Here is a 15,659-nt window from a genome sequence, read left to right on the forward strand (position 1 = left end):
TGAACCAAGAATTAATTATGAAAAAGAAACAATTAAATTTTAGTCACGATGTTTTCAATGATCACCAATGTACGTATGTAGAAATAAGATGCATTAAAATCCGGAGGGATCTAGTAATACACGAAAATTAAGCTCACCATACGAGAGAAAAATGAGATCAAGTATCGAGTCAACTTAAGGCCACATTCGATCGATTCAATTGTGATACGGTGTGCAGTGAATTAGCTGACTTCAAGTAGTTGAGTTGCATAAATGTTGCATTGTCTGTGAGTGAATGACTACGAAATAGAAATGGTAAATATATTTGCACCCAGCATAATATGAACTATTGTCAGGTTTTGCGAACCATACAAACAAGTTCAGACCAAATTGAAGCCAATGCAATGCGTGCCAGGTGGGGGCCTTGAGGAAAATCTGTCGAGATGAGATGATACTACACATTATAATAATAGCAACAACGGCTGATTGCACAACAGTGGATGAGGGTTTTCAATTTTTGTTATTCGTCGCATAACAAAATTGCTATCACTGCACTAAAAAGGATTCATTACACCTTGTTAGCGAATGGTATGGAAAAACATTGAGCTTCCATTTCTTGTCGATGGATGTTTTCGACTTGCTTGCATACGTACGTACCTAGATCAAATATAAGCGAGTTTGATTCCACCAAGGACTTGCTCCGTGCTCTTGGACGCAGGAAACCGTAATCATCCGAACTGTTAGAACTCACTCGTTGGCTGTTCTGTAATTCAGAAAAATTGAGAATTATTAGCAAAACATTTTTCGCATTCTTGGTGGATACATATCGTCAAACACATAAATAGATATATTCGAGGTAGCCTATTTATTAATTATGCTTCAAACTCTTGCAATTATGAAATTTTAAGACGATGATACATAATTCCAAAAGTTGAAATGTTAAATTTTCATAACTAGTGAACACAATTATATACCCTTAAAAATTCATTAGCATGACAATGTTATTTGAGGTAATCGATCCGGTGCAAGTCTTATATATGCATCGAATTAATTTCATTTACAATATTATTCCATAATTCAGTAGGGCTTTTAGCTCCACATGTGTATTCATTTACAATTGTACAAACATATGTACAAATGTATTTTATGCCTCTCAGACTGCATCATTAAACCTGGTAATTGGTGCAGGCTAATAAGCATGAAAGTAGTGTAACTCATGTGTAAACGGTTGCCGAGGAAACAGGAACCCGTGTTTTGTCATTGTTTTACAGCCATTCCTTAGCCAACTATATAGTAAGAATAATTAACAATATGCCATAAAACTTATTTTGGAATTTGGATAAATATGTGAACATAAAGTGAACATTCTCTACTTGACGCATCAAATGTTATATAATGAGTACATTGAACATACATACGGCAACATATCAAATATGTGCATAGTTTCAAAGTGTTTTAATGCTTTATGAAATTTTTGATTATGTAATACGTTCAAATATTCACAAACAAAGGAACTAATTTTAATCCAGCCAGTTCAAGGCATTAAATGGAATTCATAAAGCTGAACATGTAACGTGCATACATAAATTAATGGCTGATAAATAGTTTATCACGTATGACGCAGGCTGGGAGAAGGTAAATGGATGTTACTTAACTTAACACCAGTAAACTATTAAAATTTCCCGAAACATTATTTTTTTACAAATTTTGAAAGTTCGTACTTTGCAAAAATCGTTTCAAGCTAATCACTGGGCCAATAACACTTTTTAATGCCTATTGTGAATCGTAGAACGGAAGTGAATAACTCAATATAAATGAATGAAGAAATGAATATAACTGACGAAATGTACACATTTATAAAGCACGAAAACATTAATTACAATAAAATTTTAACACTTTATTGCAATTAAGTTTTAGTAATTAAGTTTCCTGATTTTTTTTTAATGTGTAAATTAATAAATCAAATAAATAAATAATATATATCTCTGACTAAAGTTTCCAATCAAGGTCGTATTCATTTCCTTGGTTTGGCTGTGTTTGCAATACGCACTTTTTAAGTGTCACTCAACTTAAAACCGAAGCGTTGTACGTTTGGAATTACATTAAAACCAGAAATAAAGTAAGTCAAAGTAGGTCTCTGAAACAAATCCTGCTAGAAATGCGGGGTGCTGACCAAGAAAATAATGAGGGACTTTAATTCGTTAGTTTCTTGTTGACGTAGCAAAGCCAGAAGAAGAAGATTTGTCTTGTTACAAAGTTTCTCCAACTCTTAAACAGAGTTGGAGATTAAGAGCGGTTATTATATATGCTTTCTCTCACCACCGTACAAAACCGGAAAAGTTTCTAAGTAATTCTGAGACTACCATGAGAATCACGCCGATGACTTGATTTAGTAATAAGTGTCCCCGTAGACATTAATTGCTAGTCATTTAAACGTAATATGCAGGGCAAAATTTTAAATTGAGAAGCTATTTTACTGTACAGATAGATGGATGCAACACCTACATCATGGCCGCACAGGCGAGACGAACTTTTGGACTTTGGGAGTGTACCGTGCTGTACACGCTGTCTGGCTCCGAAGACGTCGTCCCCTGCTTCCCAGTGGTCTTCGTCGAGGAAGCTGAAGAAGCCGAAGACACCGGCCGTGGCTGCGTCCACGTCAAAAAACGATGGACACGCTCTCCCATTGGCAGCACTGCTTGGAGAGGAAAGTTCCTTGGTGGTATCATTCGTGGGAGAAAGCTCAAACTCGCAGTGGCTGAAAGACTTTCTCCTCATTTGCCAAAGTCGAGAAAGAGGGCTCCTCCGGTTTTTTGCATAGGATTTTGAGCTACCCGATCTTTCAAAACGCCCCGAGTTGATGTTGTGTTGCAGCACTTTGTCATGGGAAATCTCCTCGAAATTGAGGCTTAGGCTGGGGCTGCGAAGACCCCGAGTTGGCAGGGTGGTGGATATGCCAGAGTTGAACCTCCTCAGACTGCTATTCTTCTTGAACAATTTCCTACTTTCACTCACTCGCACACTTCCATTGCCCCATTCTCCTGTGCTGCTTTCCTCACAAATCGGACCCATTTGCGAGGATATTCCACTCAGAATTGGGTCAAGTTTTAGCAAACTTTCAAACATCAAGTTCATTGGCAAGCTCATCTTCCCACCATTTCCTGATATTCCGGACATTGCGAAATTAGTTATAGATATTTGACACGATTTGACAATCTGGAATTTTTCACGTCTAACTTTCCAGTATGGGTTAATTTTATGATTACTTTGAAAATCAACAGTGTTAAAAACTATTTATTTTGAAGTCGTAAAACATCTTAGTATTTAGTAGGAACTTTATGAATTTATGTACAAGTCGAACATTTCTGCCCATTTTTCCTGTTTTGTGAAACACTCAATGAACTGGAACCCGAACGGTTCTTTATCCTTTTTACACCGAAAGTCTTGGGCGGATAAAAATAACTCGAAAAATGTAGTTTTATCCGAAAACTAGGCTTGTATGCCTATCATTTCATGTGGGTTCTTCTTTGATCTCTGGGCCGATTTCCTGGATTTCCTCCTCTTCACAGTAGTGTGAAAAGTGGAAAAGTATGGCTCTCGACTAGATCCGTACACGTCCTGACCCAAATTTTATCCTTTGTTGAAAAAGTGTGAAGCCCGTTCGGACCAAAGTCCACGCAGCCAGACAGAATCAAATCTACTTTTCCTTCAATTCAGATTATCACGGAGACAGATAATCCCGAGAAGTATGACAGGACGAGAGCGAAAACTTGCTTTGTCAGCAGCAGGTTGTTATAATTTGGGAAGATGAGAAACATCTCGGCACGACCCTTGGCTCTCTCGCCTTGCAATCTTCTTCACACGTATTGCATTTCATTGAATTAATGGGACAATCATGGGACGAATCGAAGGTGGTGCTGGGTTTACTTCAAGTCAGCATTGCGAAGGATGACAACGAGTACGAGTTCAATTATTCTTTTCATCCTGCTTTACGTCAACAACTTCACAAGAGGAGAGTATCTGTAGTTATTTAGTAGTGAGTAATTTCAGCAGCAGATCGTCACCAAATAAATCGTGACATTTGATTTACAGCTTTGCAGAAACTTTGATTCAACGGTTCGCTTTGTCTTATCTGTTATTTGAATCATGTCCATTGTTAGCTTAAAATGCATCTGCAGGTTTCACACCACCCACCACACTGCAACTGTCTTGCTGACAACAGAGAAGCTCAACACCGTGCAACGTGCATACAATAGTAAATCAGAGAGAACAAAAAGTTTTACAAAGTTTCGAAATCGTCCATTTAGATTAAAGACTCAATAGTAAGCAGAGTGAGATGAAACACGAGCTTCTCTGTGTCTGTTACTTAAGCTGGAACATTGACTGAATGGCAGAAAAATCCATTGTGTGGAAAATCCTCGTAAATGAGAGGGCTTGGTAATTTACAACGTTCCCCAACAGTAGGTGAAACATACACTGAGGTAAAAAAAATATTCTGCAAGTTCTGTGGAAACGTCACACATTCACATGTTGAGTTATAATTGAGCTGACTGACACTACTCTCAGCTATTGACTTTTCGGCTAATGTGCAATTTTATATTCAGAGCTTTGCGAACTGTAGGATAAAACATTGAGCAAGCCTTCTTCTTCCACCCTTCGTAACACTAGTCACTCACTCACTAGTCCACATTTCTGCTCACATAACAAGTATGTAATAAGCAAATAAAGAAGGTGGTTGGTTGGTTGTGCGATATCTGCCCCAAAGTGAGTCAGACATACTGAAAGTTATGCATATGGTTTGAAAACGGCAAATGAGACAATAATAAGTTGCATGCAATAAACCGCAATTGATACTCGCACTTACTAACGAAACGTATCTACTCGTTACACAAAGGACTTCTTGTGCTTTACTTAACTGCTCCACTGCTAGATACGTAATACCATCATCGCCCATTGTCAATTAGAAGACAATACTTTTCACAATGCCTTATAAAGATTGCCATTATCATTTTATTACCAAGTTGCAACTTCTGTTACTATCACTCGCTCACTTGCTTGTCACGTCACTCCTGCCTGTTTATTACTAAACTATGCCACTGCAATGACGTTTCTTGTTTAATACTGACTCGAATATTCTACGATAATGTAATTTTGTACACACTTTTTAGTACAACATATTCACAATATCTAGTACCAATGTCCAATTAAACCATAAAAAACCTATTGTCCTCGGAAAAATTATGTGGAGCAAGTGAGCAGCTACATAATTATTCTCTTGATTTTGAAGGAAACTAAACTATAGCTTATCAACTTTGTGGACAAGGGTAATTATGTAAATATCTACCTGTATCAGTCGTTTAGCATTTGAGTTTAATGACAATTTGTGAATATTTATCGATAAAATTGATAAAATACACCATTTATTTGATCAATTTATGTCCACCCACCTACCTAATTATGCATTATCGAAGGTTATACACAAATTGGAAACTAATATCATTTCTTCATAACACGATACCACACGACTGATAAAGTTGGATGTTTCCTTCCCAGAACTGTATATTAAAGATTACATTGAGATTCATCCCTGTTTGCAAAGGATCAAATTGGAAGGATGGATAATGAAATTGAGAAAAGTAATAAAGTCGGATTTATAGATAAACTGGACGTGGATTGAATAGTGCGATCAAGGCAAAATAAGATGAGACGCCGGAAGGACGCCGCTCTTTTCACCACTCAACAATGATCCGGGATTATGAGACCAATCCATCCAGTCAACCCCACGGGAGTGTTTTCTCTCACAAAACATCGTCTCACGTTGCCGTTTTACTTTATAACGCAAAGAAAAGCTGGGAAAAGTGTTTACAGCTTTTGGGAAAGCTTTCTTCTTCCTTTTCGCCTCTCAAAAACTTGCATGTCATTCAAGGACTCGGTTCCACCTTGCTCGCTTACGTGTCGTTCGTATACACTTGCTCTCGACGTTGTTTCGTCTCTCTCTCTTTTTGGCTGTCTCGTGATGATCAAAGTCCATGCTTCCACAGCATCACTTTCACCGATTGACGACGACATGGATGGCTACCTCATATTCTTGCAAAAACTATGCAAGAGAAACGCAGCAGACTGAAAATGTTAAGTCATTAAGGATATTTGTGGGACATAAACTCTAAACTACTAAATTTTACAACGCAGACAGACCTTATATAAGCGTAATTTTGATTTCGTCTCGCTATTTCAAATGTTGGGTCGAATTTCAAAACAGAGTTCAGACGAGGGCGTTTAATGTTTATGATTTAATTTTACTAAAGAGTTTGTTACAAACTGTATGTCGCTGCCTTGCGACCTGCATACTTAAAAGTAGTCCAATGATATAAAGGTCCCTATAAGAGATAGCTACGGCAGAGACCTATAGCCGCCTGGTATGCACAATCTGGTGTCTCTCCAGAGAGAAGGAGGAAGTAATTAGTATTTTGGAGACGTTCCAGTGAACGAGGTGAGATTCAGTCATCTTCTCGCAAGTGCAATCCTTGCTAAGTGTAAAATAAGCACTTCACCAGAAAGTAGGGCACCCCAAGGCCCTTCTTTCCCACTTTACCCTCTAATGATCCCTCTTCTCTGGGAAAACAATGAACTGGTGGAAAGTTTTTTTATGAAATCTGTTGATAAGCCTCTCATGCTTATTCTAATTCAGTCACAACGACTATTTACAACTGTAGACGGAGGAAAGAAGGTGCTAATTGGATGGGAAACTACCAGATCACTAACGAGTGAGTAGAGTAGAATCTTCGTACCATTAGTATCAGCTTTACATACATAGTTACACTACAGTCGTCCATATCCACACACAAATAAAACAAATAAATTCTTCCGATACAATACAATTGTGTAACAAATGCTAAAAAGAATGGACCCCAGACTGTTTTTACTGAGAAATGTCCTAGTGAACTTTATCCTCTCCCGTGTTTTCTTTGTTTCCAATCCAGAGTTGATGAAATGCGAGTAACACGACATGATATTGGTCGATGACGAAATGAAATGTATCGAAGTTGAAAGAGAGATAGTAATGAGAAGGAGAGAGGGAACACAAAAATATTGTCAAAAAATTTTAGAAAACAAAAATATTGGAAAAAATATTGTACCTTTTCACAAGAAGAACTACTGGGTCCATTAAACAAATGTACAGACGCAGCAATATGTATAGTTTAGCTTAGACACTGAAGAATGTTTGAATTAGGATGGTAGATTAAAAATCTCGAGTCATATTTATTAATTAATTTGGAACACACCATTGATTTGTTTCATGAAGAGAAAGGAGGTTGGTTTGGTGGCTCAGGACTGCTCGGAGAATGAAAATAGGAACAGGCGGCTCGCCCGATCTCAAGCTGCCTTCTTCCCATTGTACGACGATTCTGGCTTATGGACAAAGAACTCCAGAGAACCGAAAATCAAATGTCAGCCCCCTACGGCATGGCATCATCTCCTTCTCGATGACAGTCTCCAGCTTCTGCTTTCTCCACACAGAGTGAAACAGACACACCATCACACGCGTATGTAAAACCTACGAGGCCCAACTGTCACTCACTTTCTCTCTTGATTACACTCATCTGCCATCAATACATGCATTTTTTGCTCACTGATCAGACTGAATTATAATTGACGGCATGAAAATGTGGGCATTGTGAAAGGAGCGACGCCTTTTGTCAGTTTTGAACCGAGTTCAGAAGATGAACGGTACTCTCATTTGAACCCTTTCGTTCAAAGTGCATGGTTTAGAAAACATCTAAAAATGCCATGTTCTGACATTTGGAACCAACCAACTACGTACACTTGAGAGGAGACCAATAATTGTTTACAATACTTTTATGGGTTCATTCTTTAATGTCAAATGTTGGAGAATGTTAGGATTCACATGCACACTACTTGATGAGCAGTATGTGTATACATACATATTTATTATGTATGTACAAAGATGGGGCATGTCTAGCTCTAAACGACTATTGTACTGATAGTCGCTGGCTAATTTGTAGATCATAAAGTGTGGGGGTTGTAATCAATTTTATTTTATTCAGCCTTTAGGCATCGAAGTACATGTCAAATAAAAAATGCAATTAGGTAGTGTTGAAGGTCATTGAGACGTACTCCCTAATCTAATTTCTGGTGAAATTGGAGCCATGATAATACATTCAACCATTGCTGAATAATCGGAATGACCATTAATTATTGATCACCACACTACTGCCAGATCGGTGTGGTTTACGAATGTCAGGTCAATTTCAGTTTCGCTTTGATCTTACTTCAAATCGGTTGTACAATGTACAGCATGCACACACATGTACATATATCGCAAAAAAACTTGCCACGACCGAATCGTATTCATGACATTTTCACATATTGCAGTCTTTGACACGAGGTCGGGTGCCTAAATTCACGCTGTGAACAGCATGGACCTACCATTTCCATAAATCTCACCATACATTCACAACCCCTGCTGGAGACTGAGGTGTAGACATACTTAAAAGTGGATTAAAACCTAATGGGAACACTTAATCAGATTTCTATCCCATGTACCCAACCTGACACGGCTCATTCTTCCCTCCGTCAACAAATGAATGAACTTGCAATAGGACCTTAGCTGCGGCAGGTCGGCTCTTCTCATATGCATAGTTTTCTTTCAAAAAGAAAATATAGTTCAACATATACAACCTGGAAACAAGCAGAAGGTTATCTATGCATTCGTCCTTGTTTTCGCATTCAGCCAACCAAACTGAATGCATGAACATCACCAAGAGTGTCGTATTGTCCCCCTACTGCACCGTCGTGTGCTGTGTGTAACAGTGTAAATACAACGGAAATGAAACCGAAACTTATCAAACATTTCAATCTTTTGACTCCATCACCTCCGTATTTCTTAAGAAGATGAAGAATGTAAGACACACCCAATCTGTTCCAGTTGTTTGTTGTACAAATGTATGTACGTACTCGCTCTTGCAGCACTGCTGGTGTTGCCCTTGTAGGTGTTTAAACCAATTTTCACAACCATGAAAGAGAAACGACTTTCTCGTGTCTATATCTTTGTTCACTCACAGGAGGAGTTACAAAGAATAGAGTTTTGAGACATACAATGCAATATCTATCGCCAGCTCAGGGGAATCACTGGTGATGGTGGTGGTGGTTCTCATGATGTGGGCTGGACCGGAAAATGCACGAAACCACTATTCATTCATGAATTATGCAAAACCTCCTTCGCTGTCACAAAAGACATGAAAAGATCATTTATTACTACCGAGTCATTGTCATTTTAGGTGAGAGCACTTCACCACCAACCAACGCCTATTGCATCGCTCTGGGGTATGTTGGAATCCAAACGACCGAAGCAAAGAAATAACTAGCACCTGTCTGCCGATGGTCTGCAAAAGTGCTTAGTTAACAGCCACGGATGGATGGGACACATACACCCAGTAATCGAAGTAGCCTGATTTAACTGAGCCATGCGACGACAAAGGAGTGAAAATTGTCCGTCCTGCTTTCTCCCAAACTATGAACTGAAACGGTGCAGCCTTATTATGCGGCCTTATTAATACTAGAATACCCACTTCACCTTCACCAAGGAGAAGATATTTTCAGGCAAGACATCTCGGCATCATTTATGACTTTTGTGATCTTTTGCAATAAGGAACCATTTTAGCCAGTCTTTAGTTGCAATAGGACAATTCAAAATCAATAATAAGAGATGAAAGAGAAAGCAATGAGGGACGACTCGAAGGAATTTCATCATTCTTCAGATACTGATTAAAAATCGATAATGCTCAACCCACACTTTTCATAGACGTTGTCACAAAGGAAAGATTTCAAGAGGATTTTTACAATGTCATCATAAATTTTTGAACAGAGGTGCTTAATTTTTTGTGTCATTTTCCAGCAACCCTTAAGCACACAGCTCATTCATGTGCCCATCGATATCTAGGTTAAAAAGGAAGCAAGATGACGAAACTAAGGCTGCTTATTCATGTCATGCAAAACTCCTAACTGGAAAATATGCTGGAAATTGCTTTTTACGGTTAATCAGATTCGCTTCTGTAGTTCCGACAAAGTTTGTTTCTTCACGAGAAAATAACTCTGCACTTTTACTACGGCCGTATAATCGACCAAGGAAATAGTAGAAGAAAGAGACTCTGATTATTTGATTATACAAGAGGAAAGTAGTCTTTCTCCTAATAGCATCGACGTTTTCGGGCTTACACAAATTAGTGGCGGCGGTGGTGGTGAAATAAACGGAGTAGGTAAATAATCCTTCAGAGACTTTTGCAATTGCAAAAGAAGCATAGACTCGGATTTAACGTAGTCTAGAGACCCTTAGGATTAGCAGTTACATAAATAACGACGTGGTTTATCTCCATTGCAAATCCAGAGCATGTTTCACACTTAAAACTACAGCTTCCCATTGTCACCCTAACACATGCACAATCTAAACGCTATGTAGGAGAAAGTAGGCACCGTCCGTGCGGTAGGGATGCATGTAGTTATACTGTCAGACAGGAAATAGAGGTGAGAATGAGTTCATCTGGGATATATTTATGCTCAAGGGATTCGCCAAATTTGTGTTGCATTGTCCTGCTGAGCACAAACTCCTTCTTTTGAGCAAGTGTGTTTTACTGTCAGAAAATTCATCAATTCAGCTCAGCCTAATAACACATTCTCAATTACAACTTACAACAGTCCGTGAAATTTGAGCTGGTGGGTGTCACCACTGTCACTTGAGGAAGGAGCTAATATCCCGACTGAGAGGCTCGACTCCAATGCTAATTCTCGTAAATATTAAGCATAATCTGCTTAAATATTCTGTAAATCTGTTGTTTGAGTGAAAATAAACAAGATTATGGTGAAAGCAATGGTCTTGTTAATATTATTAGCATTTCTGGTAAGCGACAAGCCCTTTGAAGGATTAACGTTTTCAAGAATTACTCAAATTTGTGGATTGTTGGTGTGCCTGACCGCAGTAGAGATTAAGCAATCCGGAAGTACAACTCACGGCCCACATACAATAAATGATATTGCTAAAATACGTATTTTGCGATTCCAAATTTGCCGTTGGAATGCTCATGCTTTAGTGTGACTGACTTTCAGCATAGCATTTTTGCAATGAATAAACCATAAAGGTTATTTCGGTACTGAGGTCGAACATAGAGTCGCCTTGATAAATAGCACGCAAAATGCTAGTCTGATTTATTGGCCATGAATTCCATCGATTAAATCACCACAATCCGGTTAAGATCAGTCGATACTATCCTATTGACTATTGAACATACAGGAGTTGTTGGACTATGTGCATGCACGACACATGTACCGTTTAATATTAGAACCCAGAGTGCAGAGCGGCGGCGGAGAAACCATTATTCTTGGTAAGTATCAAAACATGCATGGTGCAAAATTTCTCCGCCATTTTGAGCGTTACAATCCTAGAATAATGCCTGCATAGAACCGAACCTGCATTGGGCGTATGCATTATCTTTCCGAGATAATCATAAAGATAAGCCATTCCAATCTGACACAATTATATATTTTAACCATGTTCCTGTACGTTGTTTTCTGCATCGGATTCGCTAAATTATAATTCTCCCATATATTTTCCCACTTATAATTTTTACTTTCAAATCACCAGGAAAGTGCTGGCATGCACCAACTGGTCAAGTGTTTGGCATGACATATGGGTTAGTCTCAACATGCACTGACTGCTACTAGTTTGTGACATGGCATGCTGTACGAACATACATGAACAAGCACTGGAGAAGGACTACTGGTGAGAAAGAAATGGGCTCATTAATTTTTGATGTGTACTATTCTATAAGTTTACTTCCTTGACTTGAAGTGTAATAAGAGAAGGTGAAGCATAATTTCCATCTTACTTCTATCCTCACTGGTTATTAATATCACTCACTTTCTGACAACCAACAATTCACCAACTAACAAGAAGAAGAAGAAGTAGGAGGAATGAGACGGAATTGACTTTCTCCAAACCGCCGCGAGTGGAAGAAGCCCCAAACAATATCAAGAACATGATTAGTTTCAAGAAGGTTGGAAATAGAGCGGATATGATTACGGCCGGCTCACTTTTTAGACCAGAATGTTTTTTATTAAATAATGTTTTACTTCCATCAAAAAACAAATGCATGTTTTTTATGTAGAAAACAAGGTGGTTCTATGAATTTCCCGTAACGGCAAACACCCACCAGAAACGGGGCTTGCCTCTAATGACTTACATGGCTTTAATAACCACTCGTCATCACAACAACAGGAGCTACAGAGAGAGCTAGCTACCTGTGTTGTGCATTTCACTTTTCCACAGCCGAGTGGATCTATTTTTATTTACCACGCAAACAATCCAATATACAACGGCCTCGATGAAATTAGTTTATTTACGACCTGTAATATATCAACATGAGTTAGCATTGATGAAAGGAAAGGCTAAATTTACCCTGATCAAGCCCATGCACACGCTGTACTGTAGTCCACAGTATTAAAATTGAACTATCTTCAATTGCACTCTTTCGAACTTTAGGTTATTTTGTACATTCCATTAAAAAAGTAACACAAGTATTAAATTTCGCAAAGTAATGAAACTTCTTGTATGAAGCGAAGGGCGTAATTTTTCACAAGTTTCCTCCTCTCATTGCTTTCACCAAGCGTTCAAGTATGAAATTCGCAGTCTTAAATGAGTTTGATTCAATATTTACTTTGAGGGAAAGCTGGTCTCGATTTTGGAAGATCAGAGAAGCAGTCACCAACCCCACAGCCCAAATTAATGAAGTTGCTCTTGGTTTTCTCCCTCTTTCTCCATATAAATACGTACGTGCCACCGTATGCTCATCCCTTGCTGTACGTATAAATGCTGTACTATTCCACCGCTAGTCATCTGTCTCGCGGCAGCATTTGCAGAAATTCATTTAGTCATTACTACACACAAAACATATTTTTTTGCAGATAACGCACATACGAGTGCGATTTGAGCAAATAAGCGTTGCAATAAACTAAACAAATGAACATTTTGGCCGTTTTCTTCTGCGTCTCGTGGGATGAATTTCCTCGTGTTTACTTTTATTATTGTGTAGCAGAATTATTTCTTGCAAAATTTATTTATTCTAGAATGTGTGGTTTGGTATGTTCAATATTTTGAGGAAATCCAATTTAACAAAGACCTTGATGAATATTTAGCATCTCACGTGACCCATATCACCGTCGAAGAATGACAGGGAAAACAAGCTTATGCATAGGTTTCTTTCGTTCCGTTCGCCCTTTTTATCAAGGCGTTATGCACATAGGTACCTCTGATAGTACATGTGCACCTAAGTTCAGGCTAAAATCTTTGAATTAATAAAACCTCCAATCAGAACTATTTTCCAGCATGATTGACACTTAAATATGGACGTGAATGAGAAAAATTACAATCAAAAGATTAATCATGTACTCATATATATGTATTTACTTACTCAATTTCCAACAACAATAAATCTAAACACAGTAACAGGATTGTTGTTTACACACAAATTCATAAAGATATCACACAAAATGTATCCGTAATGCAGAACAAAGCGGAAAAATCGGTAAATTTTGTTGGAAATGTATTGATTTTGGGTTCAAACCCATAATAAGAAAGGTGGATGAAGGTGGTTCACGTGGTGGGGATGATATTGCTCTCCATCAAAGTGGAGCAGCAGTCTATGTGCTGCAGAATCGAAGTCTTAGACAGAAAAACTGTCTCAATCTCTATTTTTATTACCTTTAATCACGCAAAGTTAGACTTATGTATAATACACTCTGGCCATTGCCTATCTGCGAATGTATAAAAAGAAATGGATGAATGGCATCATGTTGATTTAGATTTACAAGAACATTGGGCTCATAGGAGTGGAGGCGAAACACGGTGTGAATTTTCCTTTCCGGAATCCAATGTGCTTTCCTTCACACCATTTATGATATAGTCTGCACATGCCAGACAAAGCCAGCATAAAATATTGCATCAAACAAATTTAATGAAACGTAACGCTATTATGGCCGTAATTCCTAAGTGATTGCATTAACTTATCCGAGCCAAGTGATGGGGTACAAAGTTTGGTGCAAATTGCAATTTGGAAATTCATAACATGTGATTTATGAGCCACACTAGTTGAGTTTGCAACCACCAATAATGAATTGCACATGAGAAAGCTGGAAATAAGGAAACTCGTGTCCTGAACAAATTACCCGTTGTACTTTGTGGGTTGTTTTCTGACAAAAAATAGTAGTTACTCGTTCAAAGACAAGTATGACCTGGGCGGGGACACGTTAAAACACCTAACGTCTAATAAAAGGAAAGTTCCAAATACCCTACGAATGAATAACAACTGTTACAGGAATTAAAATAAATGACAATAAATGATATACCTATGTAGAAATATAATTATACTCAATATTCTGTATTATTTACAAATGAATTTTCCTGTATGTGTGTATGTAACTCTTCAACAATGCAAGTTCTCAACAGTAAAATCAATTAACCTGCATATTATGGAATGCTCAAAGACATTGCATTTGTGAAGAAAAACCCATGAAATATCGTGGTACACAAAACCCACGTAAATAGTTTTACATGCTGCTGAAACAATGCGGGATTAAACCAATCCCAACTGTAAAGTGAAAGTTGGCTGCCCCTGCCCCTGCTGCTGGTTCAATTTCGGAAGGATGAGTGAAATATGTTTCGCGACACCGCAGGTTGACGGCTGTCAACGATACCATCACTTACTTAACTTAAACTTGCTTAACAGTGACAAATCTGCCTTCCTTCACTTTCTCTGATAACCAACCAGAGCAGGTTTGTAGCTATTAACGAGCCTGCCTTGTGTATGTGTGTGTCAGCGTATCTGTAACTTTGTCCATTTAAGACAAACACAATCGAGAATGTACTCTGCCCAAATCGTAAAATCGGATCCAGACGAATCCGTATGTAATCAAATTGATGAAACAGACCGTCAAAGGGAATCTGTACTCGTATTGACATTGGTGGTGGTGATTTCATAGATGAGTCCAAATTTCTCAATTACAAAAGTTGGAGTAGAACGGATTAGCTTCGTTTTAATTTGCAAATTTGCACTCCACCCGCTCATTCTTCCGGATGAATTATAATGATGGCTATCTACATGAATATTACGGCCGTACGTACATATGTATGTACATACGTATTAGCCACGAGAAACTTTAATTTCCATCGCCCAAATCCCGCCCAATTGGGAAGTACGAGCAATAACTTATTTTTAGTAATCAATATACGCCAGCGGGGGTTCATCCCTTATAAAATGGAACATTGAACGATAAAAGCATGCGTTCGTAAAATACATAAATTTCTTACAATTAAATCCTTGGTCAAATCGGACCTTGTGTAGCTGGAGCATGTGGGAGTTTATTATTCCACTAAATTCAACTGCCTCCAATTTTCACCCGTCACGTGCTTTATCCCCAAATGTATCAATGTTGCATTTTATACAAATTTACAAAATATGCATACTATTTGGGAAATCAAGAGTCGAAACGCCCAACACAATGTGCACTACCATTAGTATTTTTCACAACTCACAACGTAAGTATAAAGTTACGAGATAACTATTTAAATGATATCCCGATGCACCAGAAGTCCTGTAGTTAGACATTCACCA

The 15,659-nt window shown here is 38.2% G+C and overlaps 1 protein-coding gene across 7 annotated transcripts in view; it reads right to left on the minus strand.

The window, feature by feature from the left end:
• LOC110847306 (pleckstrin homology domain-containing family G member 5) overlaps positions 1-15,659 on the minus strand; it is a 62,569-nt gene that overhangs the window by 19,988 nt on the left and 26,922 nt on the right. For 2 of the 7 annotated variants that reach the window (XM_035849321.1, XM_035849317.1), the window contains exons 1-2: positions 2,485-4,620; positions 637-742 (exon numbers count right to left, since the gene is read on the minus strand). In XM_035849321.1, coding sequence (XP_035705214.1) covers positions 637-742; positions 2,485-3,156 — 778 coding nt within the window. In that variant the 5' untranslated portion in view covers positions 3,157-4,620. Of the gene's footprint in view, positions 1-636; positions 743-2,484; positions 4,626-15,659 lie in introns of those variants that run through there. The other 5 variants (XM_022094231.2, XM_035849322.1, XM_035849319.1 and 2 more) reach the window with 4 other exon arrangements.

Source organism: Folsomia candida, unplaced genomic scaffold (genome assembly GCF_002217175.1).
Source record: "Folsomia candida strain VU population unplaced genomic scaffold, ASM221717v1 Fcan01_Sc003, whole genome shotgun sequence".
In the NCBI taxonomy this organism is placed as follows: domain Eukaryota; kingdom Metazoa; phylum Arthropoda; class Collembola; order Entomobryomorpha; family Isotomidae; genus Folsomia; species Folsomia candida.